General features: G+C 37.9%; 1 protein-coding gene across 1 annotated transcript in view; it reads left to right on the top strand.

Annotated features, from left to right (window-relative positions):
* Positions 1–25,797, top strand: part of LOC132239341 (ADP-ribose glycohydrolase MACROD2-like) — a 792,923-nt gene that overhangs the window by 687,065 nt on the left and 80,061 nt on the right. Inside the window, exon 9 of the mRNA XM_059705503.1 lies at positions 13,594–13,671. Within this exon, the coding sequence (XP_059561486.1) occupies positions 13,594–13,671 (78 nt within the window). The remainder of the gene's footprint in view (positions 1–13,593; positions 13,672–25,797) is intronic.

Below are 25,797 nucleotides of genomic sequence, written 5' to 3'. Positions count from 1 at the left end.
AGAAAGGATTACAGGAAACATATTAAAGGAGCTTGGATCAAGAAGTATCACTGGCCTGAAATTATCTGTGAAATGTAGGAAGAGAATATGATATTTGAGCCAGGATCTGAAAGATGCACAAATGTAATGAAATAGAAAGCAGCTCTTTTTGGGAGGAATAAGAGCATTCATGAAACATTAGAAATAAGACACAAAAAACCTATTTAGGTACAATGAATAGATCCACGTGGCTTAAATGTTGGATCCATCCATCCACTCATTAATTAGTTACTACATTAGAGCCCTGATTATAGAGAACTCTGAATGCCAGGCTAAGAAATCTGGGTCAAATCAACATAAAGCAAAAATTTTCAACCATTGGATATTGTTTGGGTTTAAGTAGTTTCTTTTTTAGCGTGGTAGTTTTTGATGAATTTATCATTCTCTTTTCTCCTCTAATTCCTTCTCAGAACGTCCTCTCTCATTATACCTAATTAGACTCTTCTTTCTTCCCAGCCATCGCTATTAGCATTTGTAGATGCTTCCTGTAAGCTCAGTGTGATTTTCTAGTTTCTGATGAACCATCCTTTGGCAAGTTGTGATTTCCATCCTCATACCTTTGGCCTTCAAACATGTCTTCAATTATTTGTATAGCCCAGCTGGCATGACTCAGTGGTTGAGCATCAACCTATGAACCAAAAGGTCATGGTTTGATTCCCCGTCAAGGCCCATGTCCAGGTTGCGGTGATCTCCATTGTGGGGCCCTCAGGAGGCAGCTCATCAATGATTCTCTCTCATCATTGATGTTTCTCTCTCTCTCTCCCTCCCTCCCTCCCTCCTCCTCCTCCTCCTCCTCCTCCTCCTCCTCCTCCTCTTCCTCTCCTCTCCTCTCCCTTTCTGTCTGAAATCAATAAAAATATATTTAAAAAAATATTTGTATAAGTCAGGCTAATCCTAAATTATCTAAAACAGCACTGTTCAACAGAAATGAGTATGAGCCACAAATGAGAGTCACATGTGTAATAAAATTTTCTATTAGCCACATGCCGGAAGCCCTGCTGGGGTTGGACCCCAACAGCCACATTAAGAAACAACAGAAAAAATTGTTTTAATAACATACTTTATTCAACTAATATATCCAAAATATATAGTCAATTATATATATAGTCAGTCAAAATATATATGACTTTTAACATATAGTCAATATAAAAATTATTGATGAGATATTTTACATTTTTGTGTACTAAATCTGTGAAACCCAGAACACATTTTACAATTCCAAAACTTGTCATTCAGACTTACAACATTACAAGGACTCACTGGCCACGTGTCTGGGGGCTAATGTAAGGAGCAATATCTAGAACTAGCTTGAGAGGAATGTGTTGTAGCAGTGATTTATTACTTTGAGTAGTAAAGCTTCATTCTTTAGGAGCTTTTGCCTGTAGTATTTGATGGAAGCACTATGATATATATGACTGGGGCCTTTCTTGATACTTGCTCAGGCTTTTTTCTAGATACATGTCAAGTTGCAAGGTCTTTCCGATTTTTAAACAGTAAGATCCAGTATATCTACGATTAAGGTGGGGATATTCTGGAAATGGCTCTCATGTCTTCACATATTGATGTGGACTCACCGATTCAGCTGACATGGAACTTTGTGTCCTTCCTCACCACATATAAGGTGCTGTCCGCCCCGCAACAGAAAATGCATGAGCAGTTCATATTAGGATACTTACTTTGAAAACCCTACTTTAAATGGAAGTTGACTTAGATAGAGAAAAGCAATGCACACCGATGGGCTTTGCTTAACAAATTCAATATATTTTAGCGTACTTCTTACAGTAGTCCCTGGATCAGCAGGATCAGCAGGATCAGCAGGATCAGCATCCCCACGGAGCCTGTTAAAATGCAAATTCTCAGGCCTCACCCAGACCTATGCCCTCAGAAACTCAGGGGGTAGGGGTCCAGCAGTCTGAGTGCTAAAACGCCCTCCTGGGTACTCTAATATTTAAGGACCACTGTAGTAAAAAAATAATAAGTTGAGGGCAAAGTATGGGGAGGCAGCAAATGTTGGCTGTTTGGTAAGAAAAAAATTTTTTCACTCTTCACATAAGGTTCACCTTAGGATCTGTTGACATGGACAGCGTTCTTAATGCAATTAAAATCCACTTTCCCAAGCAACAATATGAATTAATTTTACCAATGTTATGTTGAGCAAAAGAACCAGAGTAAAAGACCATCTATTGTGTACAATTCAATTTGTAGACAAATTGACTTTGGTTACCAAATTCAATATATTTTAGCTTTACTTTTCTTTGTGAAAAGTTATGACTTCAAATCTTTTACAAAACACATGAATGCAACTCTTTGCGAAAGTGTTTAGTATGTGAATAACATACCTTGTAACAACATACCCCCCTTCATTGCCCCACTTAAACAACAAATAGAGATTTCCCCTTTTTTTGAAACTTATCGATCTAGTTCTCTACCATAAACAAGGGTGACCCAGTTACTACTTCTCAGGGTTAGAGGATAATCGTAAGCTGCTCTCTTGTGTCTTATTTAATTAAGGAGCTTCTCTCCCTCTTGGTCTCTGCTCAGTGTCATCCTTTTCTTGTTCTCAGCAGCCTTCAGACCTATTTCTAGCAATTGATTATTAAGTCATTACAATAAAGTGGCCTCAAACAGGATCCTTCCAAGGTGATCTAAAAAATTTCAAAAGAGCCCAGCCAGTGTGGCTCAGTGGTTGAGCGTCGACCTATGAACCAGGAGGTCAAGGTTCAATCCCCTGTTAGGGCATATGCCTGGGTTTCAAGCTTGACCCCCAGTAGGGGGCATGCAGGAGGCAGCTGATCAATGACTCTCTCTCATCATTGATGTTTCTATCTCTCCCTCTCCCTTCCTCTCTGAAATCAATAAAAATATATTGAATAATAATAAAATAAATAAATAATCCAAAAGACAGAGAGGCTTCAAGTCCCAAAAGAATGAAATGCTATCCTGGGAATGACGAAAGGACAGAGTGGAAAATTTGGAACTGATGGTTTTATCTGGTGTCCCCTTACATCTCACAATAGACAGCCATCAGGCCATCAGCTTCATCTGCTAATACAGTGCCCCTGATCAGATGTGTTACCTCAGAAGTGATGCAGGGAGCAGTAGAATAGCCTGTTCGTAGCAAAGGAGTGGGGGTTGTGAGGGTGGCCTTAATTGGATGCGTGTTCCAGACAGAAGTACTACTAACCTAAAGTTTTTATTGGTTCTATTTTCAATGGTACTTTATCAGGTAAGGTCACAAAATAAGAGGTGGCCAGAAATATGTGTTTAAAAATTATTCTATCCCTGCACAGTAGACTTTTTGGGTCTGTAACAACAAAGCTACTTCTCATTCTCTTCAATATCAGCACAGCAGAGATTGTTGATTATTAAAATACTTACATTATCTTTTTTTTGAAACTCATTGATATAGTTCTCTACCATAAACAGAACTGATATTCTGCCACTATACCAAGGGATTTTGATAGACTGACATAGTTACATGATTTTTGGCAAACAGTGACTTAACTCCCCACTTTGCAAGTAATTCCCCTCCCCAGGACACCACCATCCCAGGCACACCAGCGGGCTCCTTGCCCTTGTCCCAGTGCTGTGGATATCCCATTCTGATTGGTCAACTCTAATGCCCGTTATAAAGGCTTAGCTGTTACCCCAGATTCCCTTGTCACTTTTTCATCCACCCAAACACTGACGACTTGATGCAGTTTAGAGGCTGATGAAAACTGACTCAAGAGAACTGGAATGGGAAAGGGGAACCTTGCATTTAGGGAAGATCCCATTTTCAACTCTGTTTTGAGACTTTGTTCTGATGTACAACAGGAATACCAGCTTGAAAGCTAATGCGCAAAAGCTATATAAGTCATCCAGATGGCCATGTGCACAAATGCTCATGTCAGCGTTGTGGACAGAATGTTTGTTTCCCTCAAACACAAATGTCATAAGTTGAACCCTAGCCAATGTGATGGTATTTGGAGATGGGGTCTTTGGGAGGTAGTTAGGGTTTTATTAGGTCCCAAAGGTAGGGCCCTCATGATGAAGAGAGAGACCTCAATTGCTGTCTCTCCACACATACACACTGAGGAAAGGCCATGCGAGGACATGAGAAGGCATCCTCCTGAAAGCCAAAACAGGGCCCTCATTAGAAACAGAGTCAGTCAGTACCTGATCTTGAATTTCTTACCTCCAGAACGATGAGAAAATAAATTTCTGTTGTTTAAGCCACCTCATCTGTGCTATTTCGTTATGGCAGCCTGAGTAGACTAACATAGTCAATCATTGCATTAGGAAAATCTATAATAATGATTTCTGGACCTTATAGTTAAACCTAGTCTAAATTAGTAGTAGATTAAAATAAAACATTCCCAGAAACAGAAAATAGCACTTTTAAGTTAATCTTAGTATACTTCCCAAGGTCCCCATAAACTAGCATTGTACAGTATTTTGTTTTAATTTTTTTCTCAGTTTATGAGGCAAAACATTGCCCTCATCATACAAATGCCTCTCTACACTCCATTTCCTGTAATGCTAGATATCACCTGATTTTTCCGCCCCCCAGGGTCATTCTTGAAAATGAAATTTGCTGAACTTGTTTTATTGTGCATGACAAGGCTAGTCCCCTCTTTAACTTTCTCTAAGTTTCTGCATCCAGTATCTTTCAATCTGTGTATAAGGTGCATGAGGGTGCTGTATATTTGAAATGCCCCAAAAGGTGAGTGTTTAAAAAATGGATCTAAAATAATGCCATACTTCTTAAAATAATATTTGTATGAAAAAGAAAAATATTTTAGAAATGTTTAAAATATATATACACACACACACACACACACACACATACACACACACACATTATGATTAAATAATGGACTTTTAACAACCATAAAGTAAGTGAGTCAAACTCTTGAATTATGCAAAAGTGACACATGTTGAGGTCACCTCAGTTGGTAGAAAAATCTGAGAGTGGAGAAATAATTTTAACAGCCTCATGAACTGGGTTATTTATTTGAGAGGCAGCAATAGCTCAAGCAGTTCTTCTAGACACTCAAAGCTTCTCCAACAGTCATCCATTCAAGAAGTATCCTAGATTTTCAATACCTTTCTACTCTTATAAAGCTGCCAAGTAAATCTTTATGCTTCTTTGTTCTACCTCATTCATGATTTGTGCCCCCCCCCCCCCCGCCCCCTTCGCTTTCAGTGAATCTCTGCCTTTACACCACTCTAGACTTTAAAACTTTCTTTGTAAATGTTACCATGAAACACTCTGGGACAAAGGAGCTGATGGATTCCTTTCATCATCATAAAATATTCTCTCCTGATAGATGGAACTCTCATGATAGGCTACCTTAATGTCTGTTGGCCAACCTATAGACAACTGCCCAGGGTTCATCCCTCACTAATCATCTGTGGTCCAGCTCTCAGGATTATGTGGTGCCAAATATGGCAACCTGTTCCCCTCCTTAGGTTGCAGACATTTACCCAATGTTTCCTAGTGAAAGGCAGCATGGTATAAGAGTCAGGAGTGTAGAGTGAACATTTACAGTTTTCCTATTAAGTAGCAGGAGACAGGTTAGTGACTCTCTTGGTTGTCTTATTTTGGGTTCTCCAAAAAAAAAGTCCTGAGACAAGGTTGTGGGTGCAATTGGTTTATCTGGGAGGTGATCCCAAGAGGCTTAAGTGAGGGGTAGGAAAGTGAGGCAGGGAAGGGAGGATAGCCAATAGAAAGCACATTAATGAGCAGGTTACTGCTGAGGGGCACCGGGATGCCATGCCTCTAAGGCAGCGGTTCTCAACCTGTGGGTCGCGACCCGTTCGGGGGTCGAATGCCCCTTTCACAGGGGTCACCTAAATACATTCTGCATATCAGATATTTACATTACAATTCATAACAGTAGCAAAATTACAGTTATGAAGTAGCAATGAAAATAATTTTATGGTTGGGGGTCACCACAACATGAGGAACTGTATTAAAGGGTCGCAGCATTAGGAAGGTTGAGAACCACGGCGTCTAAGGGATATTTAGAGTGCATTCTGCATTGTCTCCCTGTGGGGTGAGTGAGGAAACTGGAGTTTTACCTTCTGGATCCTTTGGGAAGGTTTAGCTGACATGGATTATTTCTATTCTAGCTATTCTAGCTCTAGAGCTCAGAGATGGGAGCAAGCTGAGAAAAAGCAACAGAAAGGAGAGTGGAGTAAATCCAGTCTTGGGATACCCAGCACAACAACAACATAGGATTATTTAGAATGGCCAGAAATTGGATTCCATTGGAATGTCTGATGAAAGAGGCAACAGTAAAATATCTTGTGGAAGATCCACACAGTGAACCACTTGACAGCCATCCACATTATAGCATGTGGGAAAGGTGTAGAAAAAAGTGAACACAACCATTTTCATTTTGGATGGTTTTGTGGATCCTTGAGGGGGTGGGGGTGGGGGGGCGGAGGAACAAATAGATGCTAATGAGCAGTCATCCAGGTCTTTGAAGCTCACATAAAATGAGTGACTCCCATAAAGAGCCCAAATGCTTATCTTAGTGTCCACACATGTCTCATCGCTTGGGGAAAACAAAAGAACTTTTCCTCCAAGAGGATGAGTTATGTCTCACACATTGAAGACTGTAGGGAATCACTGGCTCTCAGCAGCATGAGGTCCTGGTATCTCAGCCACACTCTCCAAGCATCTGGCTGTAAACAACCTAAGCCCAGAAGTTGAAGCATTTATAACTCTGTAAATAGACAAATAGACTCTGTCTTCTTCCTCACCTTCTCCATGAAATAAAATAACTGAGAAGTAGTTGCCAGGACACTGGAACAAAGGAGCTGATGGATTCCTTCCATCATCATAAAATATTAATTCTCTCCTGATAGGTGGAACTCTCATGATAGGCTACCTTAATGTCTGTTGGCCAACCTGTAGACAACTGCCCAGGATTCATCCCTCACCAATCATCTGTGGTCCAGCTCTCAGGATTATGTGATGCCAAATATGGCAACCTGTTCCCCTCCTTAGGTTGCAGACATTTACCCAATGTTTCCTAGTGAAAGGCAGCATGGTATAAGAGTCTGGAGTGTAGAGTGAACATTTACAGTTTTGCTATTAAGTAGCAGGAGAAGGTTAGTGACTATCTTGGTTGTCTTATTTTGGGTTCTCCAAAACAAGTCCTGAGACAAGGATGTGGTTGTAACCATGCTCAGAGTTAGGAGCGAAAAAGCCCTCATCATTACTCCCTTGGTAGTACAGTCACAAAAAATTTTCAGTAGCAGATGGAAGGAAACCAAAGTTTAAATAAAACACTTGTATTCTTCCTGATTTATACATGAACATTTAACAAATTCCAAGTCCGTATATATTTAAAACCAGAGCTACTTTACATGTCTGTGGCCTGGCCCGATTTTTTTTTTTAATGATGTCAAGAGAGCCTGCAGTGGGAGGCTTAGCAAGGCAGAGGGAGGCAAGAAGAGAACGGAATCAGAAGAATGGAGGTCAAGGAGAGCAGGTCACAGACAACCAAAACAAGAGCAGATTTGCCTTTGTTTACTTTGCCAAAGGGGAAAAATTAACTTGATGGGAAGGGTAATTAAGCATTTCTTTTTCCATCATGTTCCAGCCCAGCGTCATATCCAGCTGTTCTGTTTTACATGGTGATGATTCTTCATCACATTGCAGAGTTAGCGATGACCAGTGTGGCACTGACGTCACATGGCACTACTTCTCCCACTGTTCACCTATATTTTATAAATAAGTAGTAAAAGTCTCAGAGTGAGAACTGTCCAACTGAGGTAGACAGATAATGAGGGAAGCCTGGGAATGTTTACAGAGAAGTGTTGTTCTGAACAAAGATAATTGGAGATTAGCGTGGTACGGTATTTAAGAGAGGTTATCTGCCTCACCACCCTCAGTTTCTGGGTGCAGAAACTGAGATTATGTAAGGGGCCTGGGTTGTGCTAGAGTTACAAAGCTTGTAGTTGTAAATCTAGGATCCTAACCCAAGCCAGTGTCCATCCCAACTGATTTTCCTATTTGCTCATATTTTCAATCACAACCTACAGATGAATATCACCTCTAATGTAAGCATGAGCTGGTTTGCACAAATGTATCATTTGGAATTAGAAATATGGTTTTTATTAGCAGAAACAAAGTTAGTAGTGCATGATGGTAGTTTTCCCAGCATCTTCTCAAAACTGTTAGTGACTGATTCAATAACTCTGGGAGTGATTGGCCGCCTTTTAATGGGGGTTAATGAGAGCATAATGAAGATAAATGACTGGCCATAGTTCATCAGGCCTCCCGATGCTCAAGGCAATGTCCTGTCTTGTGGACCCAGTTACTTTTCAGTTAAATATCATTTAGCCTTGTATATCCACCTTCAGGGGACCAAGCACGGTTCAGATCATGGCCATCTGAATACTCTGGGAACGCATTACAATACATTTTTTCCTATATAGAGGAATACCCACTGAAGAGGTTCAATGAAGCCAGAATTGGCTGTGGAGACTCTAGTTTATTGTGGATAAGCACACTTTTTAATAAAGAAAAAACTACTTTATTCTAATTGCTTCCATAATAAGCCAGTGAATCAATGTGCAGGCCAGGATAAATTGCTTAGTATAATCACATCAGTTTACAAAAATTAAAGGAAATCCAGGTTTCTGTGCAACTTTTATGTCAAGCTAAGGTACACGTGGGCGGATGTTTACATGTTACAGAATGAGAATGTTTTACATGTAGGCGTTTTATACAGCATTTACTATTTTGTTCAGACCCATTATAACTGTTTCCAATGACCTCCTGCCACTACTCTAAATAGTCATTAGGGGCAACCTCTCTTATAGATGGCATTTGTACACCTCCGGGCTTGAAAATGTCTTCAAAGACAGTTAATCATGATTACTAGATTTTTACACTCTAGTTCCCTCTAAATTGGATGCAAAGTCTTTCTTGTGAGTTGGTTTGTCTTCCTCATTTATTAAACACATCTCTTTATTTTTTGGCTGTTTCTTCAAGCCAAATTTACCTCAAAAGTTCAAGAATTGCCATAACTGACGAATTAATGCAGTGGGCAACAAGTTCTATAGCTAGTTTCTTAATAATAGTCCTAAAAATCTTTTGTAAGATGGCAGTGTCATGGGAATTAGGGTATGATTGTCTGTAGTAATTTTTAAGCTTGTTGAGGTCATATGAAAATATTATGGAAGGTATTTCCTCCCAGAAAAAAATGAACATATAAATGAATATATGCACACATTTTTTCATATCATTTCTAAAGGGCTTGCGGACCTCTAGAATCTATTCCGAGGTCCCCTCAGATCAAGAAGTTTTGTGCTAAGGGAATGTACTTAGAAAGAAATAGCATTTATTTTTATTTATAGTTTAGATGTGTTTATTAAAAATTCAATAGTTTCGTCATTTACCATCACAGCTTAACTCTATACATGTACTATTCTGTGTAGATGTATAATTGACTACATTAAAAATAACCTACATTTTGGCCCTAGCTGGTTTGGCTCAGTGGATAACATGTTGGCCTGAGGACTGAAGGGCCCTGGGTTCGATTCCAGTCAAGGGCACATGCCCAGATTGTGGTCAATCCCCAGTAGGGGGCATGCAGGAGGCAGTCAATCACTGATTCTCTCATCATTGATGTTTCTATCTTTCCCTCTCCCTCTTGGAAATCAATAAAAATAAAAACTAAAAACCTACATTTTGGAATTTATGTGTGTGTTGTTGTTTTTTAAGTTTTAATCTAGTTTAAATTTTCTTTTAAACTCTTTTCAACTTTGTAAATGAGGATTTTTTAAAAATGTATTAAAGTTTTTTGTTTTTTTCATCTTGAAAGATAGACTAGCTTAAGAATTTTGGCTTGAATATTCAACTTAATACTGCATTTGAAAAAAATCTCTAATAGGATATTGGTCTTAAAGACTTTGAAACTTAGAATCTACACATACATTTAATTCTAGTTCTCTACTATTAAAATAACATAGACTGAGTCTCAGAATTAGGTAATAACTCTTACTTTTTAAAAACATTGTCAGATGGTAATTTCTGGAATCAAAATGTGGAAGGAAATAATAATTTTGAAAAAAACCTTATAGACACAGATGACAGCATGGTGATTACCAGAGGGAAAGAAGGTGGGAAAAAGTAAAAGAGGGTAAGGGGGCGATAAATAATGATAGAGGAGACTTAACTTGTGGTGAACACACAATATAATAAACAGATGATGTATTATAGAATTGAACACTTAAAACCTATATAATTTTATTAACCAATGTCATCCCAATAAATTCAATAAATACAAAAATTGAAAAATGTGAATCCAAGGTGATGCAAGAATTTAGTATATACAAATACATTTTCCATGGTCATTAATAGAACTTACATAGAAATCATAAGCCCTTTTAGTGACCATGGATACTGCATATGTGTTCATTCTTTGTCATTATGAATACTAATTTTGTATACATGTACAGTGCAGCTTTAATCACCTCCTAAGCAAAAAAGTCCCACTGTTGTTTCAAACCTGCAAGCAAGCGTAATGTAATGGGGCTCCTGATTTAAAACATTGAGGATCTAAATTTAGCTGGAGTTTATGACACTGGAAATGAATTCAAATAGCCTTTTTACTAGAGGAACCATAGTGGTAACAATCTACCATAGACACCCGGTTAGCTGTGGATTCTGTCATGAGCTTATACTTGCTACCCTGCTTTGTTGCTGTACATACAGCATGTGTGTGTATGTGGACACATTTTTGGAGAATAGGCTCACATACAAGACAAAATGAACGTGGAGTAATGTTGATATGAATGAAATCCTTAGCATTACTTAAAGGTATATATTTCTATACACATAGAATATATTCCAATGTCATATTTCTATGATGCATAGTCTTTCATATAATTTATTTCTGAAACTAGAATAGCTTCTTAGAATTGATAGTGTATTATAGTTCATTTGGCTGAATTTTTTTCTAAAGCTACACACAAAAAATATTGCAAATAACAATTGATGGAGTCTTGGATTCAATAAATTACATTGTATAGATTAGAGCACATAAAGTCAAAAGTTGCCTTAGCAATGTTACAGCAATTCCTTAAGGGAATTGAAATTTAAGGGTCAATTCATGTGTTAAAGACACAGATTTTGGTGACAAAACAGGTACAGTCTATTGATTAGCTTTTTAAATACTTTCACCTATCATATGTGAATCATTAGATCATAAATTTGTAAAATCAATGTAAAACACTTTTTAAGACATTTCTTTTGTAATATTTATGTAAATATTCATGTAAATTAAAAAGCATAATGAATTATTGAGAATGAACAAATTTTAACTATGAGCAAAATGTACACAAGACTATAATGTTGAATGATATAAATCATATTTTATAAATAAATCTAAAACACTTTCAAAACTAAAATTTAGCCTAATCCATACAGTACCTTTTTCAGTTGTTCATTTTCAGTGCTAATGTGGAAAAAAAAAGTACTCAAAGGCTATTTTTTAAACCACATGTTAGATTCAAAATTAAGAAGGCATATTTTAATGGCAGCTGGTTTAAAACAATTTGACATGAGCGCAGTAACAGTTTGGAAAATGTGTCTATGCTTAGTTTTGCTTCCAAATTTGGACTTTGAAAGTTTTTGTCAGTCTCAGAAATAAATAAGAAGCTGTGCAGATAATTAAACATTTGCCTTGAGGGATTTATCTGCAGTTAATTAAAACCATACACTTTGGGTGGATACTTGCTTCACTGGTTATTAAATTTGAATCATATGTTAACTACCCAGTTTTCTCACTTGTCCATCAAATGTTGCTTGTGGTAGGTTCAAGAAACAAATTTTCTCATAATATTCCAAGCAGAGTTGTTTAAAGCTATCTCCTAGTTTGGAGAGAGATAGAGAAAAGAGGGAAAGGAAAACCAAAAATTAAAATGATTTATTTTAGATTCCACATAAATCAGCTCTGTTAGGGCTGAGCAATATGAGCTCAGGAGAGACCCTATTTGTAAGTTATAGAGGTGCCATTCTACCATCCCCAGATTTCTTCATGGCCCTGTGCATACAAGATTAACTCATGACTCTCTATCTATATCTCTGGATTACTACCCTTTTAGCTGCATGGAAAATATCCAATAGACTGTACCCTCTATGAGGGCAGAAATTTGGTATTGTGTTTACTGTAGACTCCCCGGAATCAAGAACAGTGTCTGGCATAGAATTGGCCCTTAATAAAGACTTGTAGAATAAGTGAAAGATCTATTTTCTATTTCCCTGCTGAACTACTCACGTGTTTTTTATGGTCGTTTTTTAAGGTGCCTCCAGAGAGTTCTCAAGCATCTAACAGGGGACACTTTCTAGCTTTGCAAGAGTCCACAGTCATTGGAAACCTTTTAGCCATCATCAAGTATATCATACTAAAGGCCTGACGCACGAAATACGTGCATGGCTGTGGTCCCTAGGCCTGGCCGGCGATCGAAAAGTGAGCGTCTGGAAGGGAAGGGCAGGTCCCAGCTGACCTCTGGGTCCTGGGCAGCACCTGGACCCCCAGGGCTCTGTGCACTCCCTTTGGCCTGAGTCATCAGGCCCTCGCCTGGCTCCTTCAGCACCTGGGAGCCAGGTGACGGCCCTGCTCCCTGCCACCACCGCTGGTCACTGTCTGTGGGGTGATCGGCAGGGTGATCGGGCCCCGCTTGCACCTACCTTGGCCTAGAGCTGCCCGCTCACCTGCTCCACCTATCGCCATGGTCCCACTGTCATCAGGGCCCATTGGGGCCTGCAGCGCCTCCACTACTGCCCGTCCCATTGCTAGCACCTTGTCGCCGACGCCCGCCATGTCCCGTGCCTCCCTCTGGTGGTCAGCGCACATCATAGGGAGTGGTCAAACTCCCGATCAAACTCACAGTCAAGGGGACAATTTGCATATTAGCTTTTATTGTATAGGATGGCCAAAAAAGAACTTATGCTGATCTCACGTTTAAATGTGCTATGCAGGGGTGAGGATGAAATTGCCCAGAACAGAAGGTTTGCATCCCCCCCCTTTCCCATTGTTCTACTGGTACAGTTCCTAAGAAAGATGAACTTAATTACCACTGGATTTCAAACGTCCGCATTTGGCTTTCTTACTGACTCAAGCCCTCAAATATGAACAACTACAGTAATGGAAGCATTAAGCACATTAAAATTAGACATTCTTTTAATTTCTCTATTTTGCCTTCTTTTCATATACTTTTGCACAATTCTCCTAAAACTTTCACTGATGTATAAAGCCTGCTTATATTTTCTTCTTTGTTGCAAAAATATATATATCCCAATAAACTCTACCATCTTTATTTTGCAAACTTTGTAGAATAAATGAAAGACCTATTTCATTTATTCAGATATATCATGTAGTGTTTTCAGAAAATTGTATTTATTGGTGAAAATATGTAAGTATTTTAATGCTATTTTAAAAATAAGTGCTATCCCACCAAATATAAATCTATCATATTAGTGCTGGAAGCTGCTCTCTTTTCTGATTAAAAATGCTGACTAGAGGTTTTACTTGTTTGTCGTGTCAGATTCTGCAAAAGATGACAATATTGCAAATGACAGTGAAGTAACAGATCATTCAGTGTGTGACCAAGATCATCCCAAAGGTAAGTTATGAGGTACTCTTTCAAGTTGTTGTTTCTATTGTAGAATATTACATTTTAGAAACTCAAATTTTAGTTTTCTGGAAAAAATGGAATCTGGTAGTATTTTATTAGAGCTGAATACCAGGTGATTAGTAGTGGCCACATTTAGAAGAGGCATTTGCCCTCCATAATCCTCATCACTTATTACATTTGTACAAGCCTGGCTTTATTTCTTTTTACTGCCTGAACTCTATAGGCATTGAGTTTACAACTATTTAAATTAGGATATAATAACAATGAGAATAAATGTGAGACATATAGAAAATAGATCCAGGATACTAGAGCTACATATTCTTGGAATACAAGGAAGAGAGACAGAGCAAACAAAAATTAAAAATAACAAAAAAAGTTTTCCTAAAGCAAACCACTTCCTCTATCTAAAACACAAAGGTACATATTATATTTATGGGGATGGGGAAAGATAATGAAAACACAAAGGAGAACAGAAATCTATAAGGGCTCACGGAATTTATGGAGATCAATGATAAAGAAAAGCTTTTAAAGCAAATAGGAAAGTCAAAAATCAGTTTAAAAAACTAATCAACAAAATCAGATTACCCTTAGCTTTCTTCTTCCATAACTCTAAACAGTAGAAGAAAACGGAATAACATTTCCAGAGCTCCAAATAACACAGTTTCTATATTTAGTGAAATTATTATTCATGCATGAAGTCAAGGGTAATATTTTCTCAGTAATACAAAGATTAAGAAAATATACCACCCAAGTACTCATTCTGAATAAACTAACAGAGCACTGTGCAAAAACAATAAATATAGAAAGGAAAGAAAACTTCAAGCTTGAGAAAGATACAGTTAAGAAGGACTGAATGATAAGAGACTCATTATATATATGAAAATGTTGTAGTGATTGTTTCAAATTAGTATCAAATATCTTATTTAAATGTTTGTTTTTACCTTTTAGAATTATAGTAAGGGCTTTTTATAAATTACAAAGATGGAGACACTTTGCTCTTAGTAATAAAATTTTAAGTAAATTAGACCATAACTCCATTATTCTCACTGAAGACAACATAGAACAAATATTTGTATATGTCTCAGAGACAGAGAAAGACAGAGACACAGAGAGCAAGAGTCTGATTAAAGGCATCAGAGAGGTTTAAGAGATAGAGCATTATCTGGCTGGTTTATAGGAGAAAATGGATATCCAGAGATGTGAGTTCAGAATTTGAAACTGTTTTTACCTTAAGGCATTTGCTGATTCTTCAGAAGGTATCTTGAATCACATTGCTCAGAAGTGTAAGGGGCTCTGGTAAATCCCCCGTTTCTTGGGTTGATACCCCAAAGATATGTACCATAGCAGAAAAAGTGAACCAGCAGATCAGCCTTCTGAAAGACTGCTGACCAGATTTAAATCATCTCAATCCCTCAATTAAATTAAAACCAACCCAGATTGCTAGTTCCTCTAGGCACCTAAGAAAAGCAAATGTAAAATATTTACTAGATGAAAAGGAGAGTGCTACAAATTTTAAACAATTTTCATAAGCAATTTGCTAAATATAATATTCAGCACACATATAATAAATAGCTAGAATAAATGAGAAAACAAAGTAATATGAAAATCAAACAAACAGTCAAGACTGGCAAGCCACTAGGGCTGAAAATATTAGAGTTATAAACAAATTATAAAACACAAAAGCTATATATAAAGAAAGACAAGATTGAAAAAAATGATCTGAGAACTGGAAATTCAAAACAAAAAAAAAGAGGAAAAGAAATCTAAAAGTAGAAGATGCCACAACTGAAATGAAGAATTCAATGAATGAATTTGCGGTTTAATAGCATATTTAGATATAGATGAAAGAAAAATTGTGAATGTGAAGTTATGTCACAAAATATATATCTAAAATAAAAACAGTATATCCAAAAAAATATATCCAAAAGAGAAACACAGAGTAGCAAACACTACAGAAAAGGAAAAGACATGGAAGATGAAATGACAGTCTATCACAGAAAATTTGGCAGAAGTAATATTTAAACAAATTCTGGTGAGATTTTTTTATAGTGTTAAAGGATATCAAGCCATGTGTTTCAAAAGTTCTTTGAACTATAAGCAAAATAAATTCACAACTAGGCCCATCATAGCATAACTATTGAAAATCAAAGATAAACAGAACACACAAAAAGCAATCTTTAAACATTTAGACAGCTGACTTTTCAATAGATATGATGAAAATAAAAAGATGAAATAGAAAATTGCTAACCAAGAATTCTAAATCCAGGGAAAATATATATTTTAAGAATAAAGGTTAATTAAGGATGTTTCAGACCAATAAAAGAAAATTTCATCACTGGAGAAATTCTGGTGTTCTTTAGGTAAGATGATACCAATTTCAGTTAGAAGGTCAAAGATGAAGGAAGGAATTAAAAGCAAAGTCAATGGTAATTATTAAATAAGTCTAAATGAATATTGATGGCACAAATCAATAATAATGATTATTATAATAGCAATGTATTGTGGGAGTTAAGATATACTAAAACAGTATAATTGAGATATTAAATTTTAAAAGATATATCACAAATTAAAATACACTACAATAATGGCATGTATTGGGATGAGGTAAATTAATTGTGCTATTTTTCCAGGCACATTGGCATTGTGGAGAATAAAAACACCAATTAACATTAAAATTTAATGTCTCTGTGATAACCTAAGTCAGGAAATGAGGTGAGTCATGTGATGTCCCAGATAAATGCTGGGAGAGACTTCCCAGACCAAAATGCAGAGAGGAGGAACTCAGGCAGAGCTCAACAGACTCCTGAGTTGAGGAGCTAGAGCTAAAATTCCTGGAAGGCCAAGGTATCTAGTTATTTTCAGGGCAGAGCACAGAAGAAAGAGCTCCACAGAGGGAACATTTTAGAGATCTACAAAGGGAATCCCTCAAGTCTCTGGCTGAGTACTGATCAGTGCATGCATGATTATAAATTACCAGTGCAAGCATGAGAGGCTGGGTAAGAACACTAAAGGATTTGAGAGAATATCTGAAGTTTCCAGAGGTTCTGAGAGAAATGCCTGTTCCAGCCATACTGGAAAATATATAAATTCGTGGAGGGCTTAGAAGGACGTTGCCTCAGTAGTGGACCAAAACTAGCAATATATTAAGTGCTGCTCTTGTCCTCCCCCAATTCAGCTTAAAAGCAAGATTTGAAAAGTTCAAACTGTTTCTGAATAACTTAACTGATCCTACAATAAAGCTCAAAAATATGTATAGAAATCTAAATATATCTCATGCCCATCAGAGTAATAGACAAAATGACTGGGTATAAAAAAGCATTGCAAGACAAATCTCCATGCATCTCTTCCGTTTTGTACATTTTACAGAGGGTGATTGCCTTTGTTTGGCCAATCTTTTCCAGGATGGTTGTATAGTGAACAATCTTCAAAGACAGAAAACTGTCTCCCTCTGGAGCGAACAACAGGCTTGCTTACAGCCTTGGAAGATAAGAATAGTGTACCTCCCCCAAGGGACAGACATGCTCACTGTCCATTAGAAAATAGTCAAATTATCTAAGGTCAAGCGTCCTCTCCATAATACAACCCACCGAGTGTGCAAGTACCACTTGGTCACCCAGTGGGCACTGAGGCTCAGGAAACAAGTGAAACTAGTCTGGCTACTGCTATTGCTCTGAATAATAAGTTATTCTTCATCTCTGGCCTGGGAGTCTGTCTTCTGGCAGCAGCCAGGGAATTGTGACTGGCTAACTTATTAAGTGCAAGTGAGGTAAAATTTCAGACCCTTCCCAATTCATGAAAAGAAGCAGAAAATGATGACCAGTAGAAGAAGTCAATTGATAGAAACCAATCCAAGTGGCACAAATGGAATAATAATATGAACGGTCATGTTACAAAAATATTATTATTGTACAGGTATCCAAAACTTCCAAAAGATAAAGTAAGGATTTTCCATGTTAACTAGAAACATGGCAAATATAAAAAATATCCAAATGTAATTTCTAGAGATTAAAAACAGTGGCTGAGATGAAAATCATACCTGATAGGAACTGTGGCAGATTAGATACTGCAAAAGAAAAGATTGGTGAATTTGAAGCTGTAGCAATAGAAACTATTCAAATTAAAACAGAATAGCCCAGCCAGTGTGGCTCCTTGGTTGAGCATTGACCTATGAACTAGGAGATCACAGTTCGATTCCAGTCAAGGGGCATGCCTGGGTTGTGGGCTCGATCCCCAAGTGGGGGGCATTGCCAGTAGTTTTGATCTGGCATCTAGAAGGGTTCAGAAATCTAGAGAAGGGCTGTGCATACAAAACATAATTTTGAAAGGCATTATAGGGAGTCAGAAAAGACTTAGCTAAAGGAACTAAGTTCTCCTCATCTCAGGACCCCTTGCTTTTTATTAACACAATTTGTCCTAAGGCAAGGTAGATATATACTTCAAAGGGCAGGGTTTCGTACAGAATCCATTGTCAGATTGGAAGAATTTGCCAACCGCTGTTCAGGTGTTTGGCCAGTAGGAGGCAATAACATAGATTAAGATGCCCTGAGCTGTCTGGCAGCAAGCAAGCAATTTAATATCCTTTTCAGGTTTAGGGAAATGCCCTCAGCCATTCCCAACAGGTGACAACATATGTGACTCAGCCCTTTTTGAGACCCCAAGTTCCATCTACCTTTTGATGAAACTCTTGCAATTATGACATACTGGAATTGGCTTCCGGCAGGGCATGCAGGAGGCAGCCTATCAATGATTCTCTCTCATCATTGATGTTTCTATATCTCTCTCCCTCTCTCTTCCTCAATTAAATCAATAAAAATTTTTTTAAAAAAAAAAACAGAGAATAAGTGAGGAAAAAGAAAAGGCCCTTGGTGAGCTATGGAACAACTCCAAGGATAATTCCAACTCCAATATACATCAATTAAAATCTCTGAAGACAGACCTGAGAGGAAGAGACAGAAAAAAATATCTGAGAAAATAATGGATGATATTTTCAAATATTTCATTAAAACTCTGAACCCATATATCCAAGAAGTTCTATGACCCCAAAACACAAAAATCATAAAGAAAATTATACCTAAGTACATCATAACCAACTTGCTCAACATAAGTGATAAAGAGAAATATCTCAAAAGCAATCTCAAAAGGAAAATGCAGGTTACATAAAGAGGAACAAACATAAGGATGAAGTAGAAGTCTCATCATAAACTATAAACTACAATTACAGGCAGAAACAAAGATGAATCTCAAAAATATAATATTAAGCTGAAGAAAGCATAAAAGCTTATATTCTGTACAATTCATTTATGTCAACATTTAAAAGTAGGAAAAATAACTGATAGAAAGATGTGCTTACATGATAAAAACAATAAAGAAAATCTAGGTAGCTATTACTATGACAATTGTTATTGGTTAACTGGTGACGGGAAAGAGGCACTGATTAGACTGTGAGCTGGAATTCTTTCTGGGCTGAATGGTTCCCTTAAGAATATTTTCTACTTGTTTTTGGTTAATTGCACTCTGTATTTTTTTGTGTGTAGTTTTCCTAATGTTGCATTTTTATAAAATAATTAAAATAGGACAGAAGAAATAAAGGTAATAAGGAAGGAAATTAGGAAGAACAAAAAGAAAGGAAATATCAACAGCAGAGTTTATAAAACAAAGATTATGATGAGGATTGGGGTTATGGCATATAAGGCTGTCTTCCATAAAGATAATGAAAAACTAAAAATCATACTATGCTACAGGTTCTGACAATGTTAGGTTTAAGAATAATTTGAAAATTTTTGTGATGCTCACAAATAGAATTAAATAACAATAGAATTAAAGGAAGATATCATACTTTCTGAATTTCCCAGAAAAGTTCATACCAAACATGAGAGTATAGTCAGTAATGCAAACAATAATTTTAAAAAATAGTCTAACACAGCACAATATATTAAATAAGATGGCAGAAATACATGTAAATAGTTACGATAGTAAATGTAATTAAGTTACTTTATTAAGTGTTAAAAATCAGATTGAATTAATTTCAGTAAAATACTAAGAGATTAAAAATACAAAGTTAGAGAAAGGTGTAGTTGGGAAATGAACATCAAAAAGAAAACATGAAAAACTGCTTTAGAATATACCTAGTTAGCTTTCTAGCAAAATGTCTCAAATGAGAAAGTTTGTCATTTTATATAAATAAGTAGAGGCCCGGTGCACGAAATCCATGCATAGGTATTGTCCCTAGGCCTGGCCAGTGATCAAAGCACAAGCATCTGGCGTGGAAGGGCATGTCCCACCTCACCTCTGGGCCCTGGGCAGCTCTTGGGCCCTCACATGGCCCCCTTCGCCTGAGTCATGGTGCCCAAGTCCCCCGTGAAGATGCAGTGAGTGCGGCAGGATGCCACAGGCTGGGGCACAGTGTGGGCCTCTGGGCCACCTAGCAGTGCTGCACAGAAGCCGGGCAGCCAGCATGCTCTCTCCCAGCCAGCCTTGCAGACCAGCTCCTGTGCTAACCCACAGGGAGCCTGACTGGCTCTTGTGGTCCCAGCTGCTGTGGCCTGGCTCACCCAGAAGAGGCCATGCAGGTTTGGGGTGGGCATCCCAGGGGAGGGTAGCAGGGGGAGTGAGAGAGAGCTTGGCAGACACCCCGCATTCTCACTTCATCTCTGTCCCAGTCACCCTTGCCCCCAGGTAGCCAGGGAGATGTCACAGCATGTCACCTACGCCTGCCATGTTCCATGCTGCCCCCTGGTGATCAGCGCACATCATAGCAAGCAGTCCAACTCCTGGTCTCCCAGTCAAACTCCTTGTCAAACGAATGCGCAAGGGGACAATTTGCATATTTGGCTTTTATTATATAGGATATTTAAACTCCTGATTAAATACAACAGTAATGGGTTTTTATGTGTCAGATGATATGGAAAGATACAATATGAATAAAATCCCATTGGAAATGCAATGGGGCATTCCCATATATATTTTCAGTCAATGACAGAATAAATAGACTAAATAATGACATAGAATCTTTGAAAAATGTGGTTAACAGTGCAGAACTACTGTTGGAATGGACAGGCTGATCAATGAAACAGTTTAAAGAGTTTAGAAATAGACCCAAGGAGATAAGGGATTTCAGTACATATTTAGGCTGACAGTTCAAAGACAGATGACTTCACTGAATGGTATTAAGACAACTATTTGACCATTTGCAAAGATAAGCTGAATCCCAATCTCATTCCTTACACCAGCTTAAATTCTAGAAGGATCAAGGATGAAATATAAAAATGAAACTATAAAAATACTAGACTAAAAGTACCAAAAGGTATCTTTTTATATTTTGAAATAAAGACAACTTTTTGTTGTTGTTGTTGTTGTTGTTGTTGTTGTTGTTGTTAATCCTCACCCAAGGATATTTTTCCATTGATTTTTAGAGAGAGTGGAAGGGAGGGGGAGAGGCAGAAACATCAATGTGAGAGAGATACATCAACTGGTTGCCTCCTGCATGCAGCCCTGCTACAGGTGCCCCAACCAGGGCTGGGGATCAAGCCTGCAACCCAGGTACATGCTCTTGACCCACGATCCTTCAGTCTGCAGGCCAATGTTCTATCCACTGAGCCAAACCAGCTAGGGCTAAAGACTACTTTTGAGCTTTGAATATATACACATAGACAATAAAATACACACACACGTCTGTAATATGTGTGCACACATATGTCAATATATGTCATAAAAGAGAGAAATGGCTAATTCTAAATTTATAAATTTTGACATATAAGTAAAGGTTATAAACACACTCTAAAAAACTACTGGGAAAATGTTCTCAGCTTAAATGACAATTTTAATACAAAAAGAAAGACCTCATAAATCCTTAAGAAAAAATATAATAACCCAAGAGGAAAATGGTCAGAAAACTCAATTATAATTTACAAAGAAAAATGTAGTCACCTATAATAATAAAAGCATAATATGCAAATCAATCAAACGACCGAGCAGCAGAATGACCTTCCGGACAACCTTCCAGATGAGCACGCTGTGACACCGACTGGCGCCAGGCCAGCCAAGGCAGGTGCAATGCGATTGGTTGGTGGCATGGCCATCGCCCCATGATAGCCCTGCAGAGGCAGGCCCAGGCCACCGGCCAGTGGGGTGATCAGTCAATCGGAGACTCCACAATCACCCCAAAGAGGGAGGTCCAGACCACCAACTGGTGGCTGTGGCGGGTGGGCAGGGCCTCCCTTTGCAGGGGCACGATCGATTGCATGATCACCTTGCAGAGGGAGACCCAGGCCACTGGCTGGTGGGGCAATCAATCGGGGGGCCCCACGATTGCCCCAAAGAGGGAGGCCCAGGCTACCCAGTGGTGGCGCTGCAGCGGGTGGGTGGGTGGGTAGGGCCTCCCTCTGTGGGGCGATCCATCGTGGAGACCTGGCTTGGTGGGCAGGGCCTACCTCTTTGGGGCAATCCATCGTGGGGCTTCCAGACTGTGAGAGGGCACAGACCGGGCTCAAGGCCCCCCCACCCCACCCCAGTGCACAAATTTTGTGCACCGGGCCTCTATTTATAAATATGAAGACATGGCCTATCTCTTCATTACTTAAAGAAATGAAGATAAAACATGATTTTATCTTTTCTTTTTGAATATAGTATATTTCAGTATGATTGAAAGTGAATAACATTAGTCTGAATATGGTGTCCAAACACACACACCATTAGTGGGAGACTAATGGGCATAACTTCCTCATCAGTAATTTTGACAAAACCTAATAAAAGGTGAAATGTTCATATTTTGATCCAAAAATTATGCTTTGGGAATTTATTTTAAATTAACACCCACCAAAAGTATATATATATTTATTCACAAAAATGTTCATTGCAATAATTTAATGACACAAAAGAAGGAAACATCCAATGTTTGTTCATAAAATGGAATAAGATGCATCATTTAAAAATAAGATTTCTGAAGAAATTATCATGACAGTGTAAAGATGCTTATAAAAATATTAGTTAAAATAGTAAAAATCAAAGCATTTATATATTTCTGTATATGCGTGTATGCACATATAACAAGTACATATATTTACATACATATATATACAGTTATGTACATACCTGTGTGCACACACGGGAATGATAGAAGTTTACAATATTAACAGTGGCAACCCCTTAGTTGTAAATATCTGTAAATATCAATACTTGATTGCATTTTCAGTATTTCCATAAGGAAATTGCCTTTTGTAACTACAAAAAAACAAAACAAAACAATTTTGGAAAGTATTTTCCCTAGGAAAAAACTAAGGATGACTAACAGATAATCAAATTCACTCTAATTAAAGTTTTGCTCTTATCTGGGGTACTTTAGACACGGAAAGGTACAATTGCTTTTATCCTCACCCGAGGATATGGTTATTGATTTGAGAGAGAGAGAAAAAAGAACAATGTGAGAAAAAAAAATTAATTGGTTGCCTCCGAGAAATCAAACCCTCAACCTAGGTATGTGCCCTGACCAGGAATGGAAACCACAACCTTTTTGGGTAATGGAAGATGCTCTAACCCAACTGAGCCAGCCTGCCAGGGCAACAAATACAATTTTGAAGAACAGCAGCAATCACATTTTAAGTTTAATAAAAGAACACAATTTCTATTATCTTTAAGACAGACATCCAAGAAACAAAGTCTTTATCCTTAGGAAGACATAAGCATCTAATAATCTACAAGCAAACCATATTTTTGTTGCTATTGGTTAAAAACAGTCCATTTACAAAGTGAGTTTAGGTTTATCCTCTAGAAATGTTTAATTCCAGACTGACATTCCCAGACAAATTTTTATGCAAATTAATTAAAACATTAGCTTGAGCCACACTTAATTACCAGGGCTCCAGGAAGCAATCATGTGATCTATTTCTAAAGAAAATTGAATGGATTTTTGGATTATCTTTTCTAATGGTCCCTCCCAATAGTATGGATGATTGAGATCACTGTATAAAAAATATACATATAAACTGCAGGATCCTTTAAGTTTTCTTGTTTTGTTTTTTATCTCAGCCAGGAGGGATTAGGGCAAAGGACAGGGGATAGAATTCAACTAGACTGAATGTGGAGACCTAAACATAAAGCTTTCCCCATGGGATCAAGAAAGCAAGATGGAATGTGGAATATCTGAGTGCACTGGAGAGAAAGGCAGATGGGCTGGAGTCATCATTAACCGGCAGCAGGCCTGGGTACCGGGCAAGGAACCACACATACCTCTGTGTGATATGCCAAATCCTGGCTTGGTTCAGGAATAAGCAGATATGATTATTCTTAGATTTCAAAGCTATACACTTCATTTCTTTTTTTTTTACTATCAGAAAAATTAGAAAGGAGAAAATATATGCATTTCCATTTCAAGCAAAGATTAGTAAAATAGGTAAACACAATAGTGGGACAAGAGAAAAAGGCAAAGGAGAGAAATACTACACAAAAGTCTTGCAATGGCCTCTCATCCACAAAGTGAAGTGACAGACCTTGCTGGTCACAGAGAAAAGCCCTAGTTAGTATTCATCAACAGCCATAGGCTGCCTCCTGGGGCAGCCCCACCATATCAGCAGTGCTCCTGGCCCTGATCTCCCTATTCCTGATCGAATTCCTCTAAAAATGTCCAAGTGGAGCAACGGGACTGGATATGCACAAGAATACAGAGCGGCTTGCTTCTCCTCTCTCTCTTCATTGTACAGATCACAAATAATGAGTTCAGTTCCCAGCAATGACTTTGAGAGTTCCCAATATTCCCAGTGAGAGAGAATGAGGCTCGGTCAATAAACAGTGAAGGTTCCCTCTCAATATCATCTTCCCAAGTATAAATGTCAATGTGACTAGAAACTTTAGCAGGAGACATAGCTTCATATAAGCCAAATATAGAGAGAATATAAGATATTATGTAGTTTATTTGGCCTTAAAAATAATAATGAAAGTAAATCCCAAAGAGCATCCAGTTCTCCTCTCCTGGTTCTTTGCCATCAATATAGTCTATGAAGAGATTAGTAGCCTAAGGCACTTATTGCTAAAAGGTGTGTGGGAAGTAAGTTACAGTCCCTGATTACTATTTACAGATACTGATGGGTACTATAATAAAGGGAAAATTAAATAGTTATTTATTGATCACTCCTTATCAGTAGGTGTTAGGAAGGAAAATACAAATAAAACACAATCTTTGTCTTCACCATGTTTATAACCTGGTAAGAGAGACTAAAGCAGACAAAGCTATTACAGTGGGGCCTTGACTTACGAGTATAATTCTTTCTGAGACCGAGCTCGTTAAGAAGCTCGTTAACTCAAATTACTCTATCAACTCAATGCAAAAAATCAGCCTAGAGACAGCTGGTATCTCAAAAAACTCGTTAGTCGGGACACTCGTAAGTCAAGGCCCCACTGTATTACAGTGTACTAAGGAGAATAATAAATAGATGAATGAGCAAAGGAACTCAATAATCAAAGATACGATCACTTTCTATAGTCCCCCAAGGCGAGAAGGGTGGAAATGGGTCTGGGGGAAAGATTTTTCCTGGTTCCTCCATATTAAAGAATTTTGTGATTATTATCATGACAGTAAAGAATAAAAAGCAGAAGTGGAATTCTCATACATTTCAGGAGGGAGTGTAAAATGGGGCAAACTCTTTGGAACATTGTTTTTTAGTACCCCGTAAAGCTAAACATGTATGCTTCCGATTCCTTAGTAGTTTCATTGGTGAATTTATACTTAAGAGAGATGAGTACATATGAGCACATATGTCTACCAAAATACATGTACAAGAATTTTTAGCAGTATTATTCATAATAACCTCATTTTGAAAATAATTTGACATTTTAACACCTATATACTGTTGAATAATCAGACAGTGGGATAGTCTACTTCAGTGAAAAATAGTGAATTTATGAGTGCATGCAGCAACTGGGATTAACCTCAGAGAAAACGTGTAAGAAAGTAAGATAAAATACAGCATATACTTTATGTTCTGTTTATATTTAATTCAAAAACATCAGAATTACCTATGGGGGCAGGGAGGGTATCTGCAGGAACCAACAGAGGTAGCAGAGCTATTGGTGCTAGAAATGTTCTTGGTCTGGGTGGTGATTGACAGGGAGATACATGGTTGT

The sequence above is a fragment of the Myotis daubentonii genome, chromosome 8 (assembly GCF_963259705.1).
Source record: "Myotis daubentonii chromosome 8, mMyoDau2.1, whole genome shotgun sequence".
NCBI classification, from domain to species: Eukaryota; Metazoa; Chordata; class Mammalia; order Chiroptera; family Vespertilionidae; genus Myotis; species Myotis daubentonii.
The sequence above is the reverse complement of the archived record's forward strand: the minus strand, read 5'-3'. Positions and strand labels throughout refer to the sequence as shown.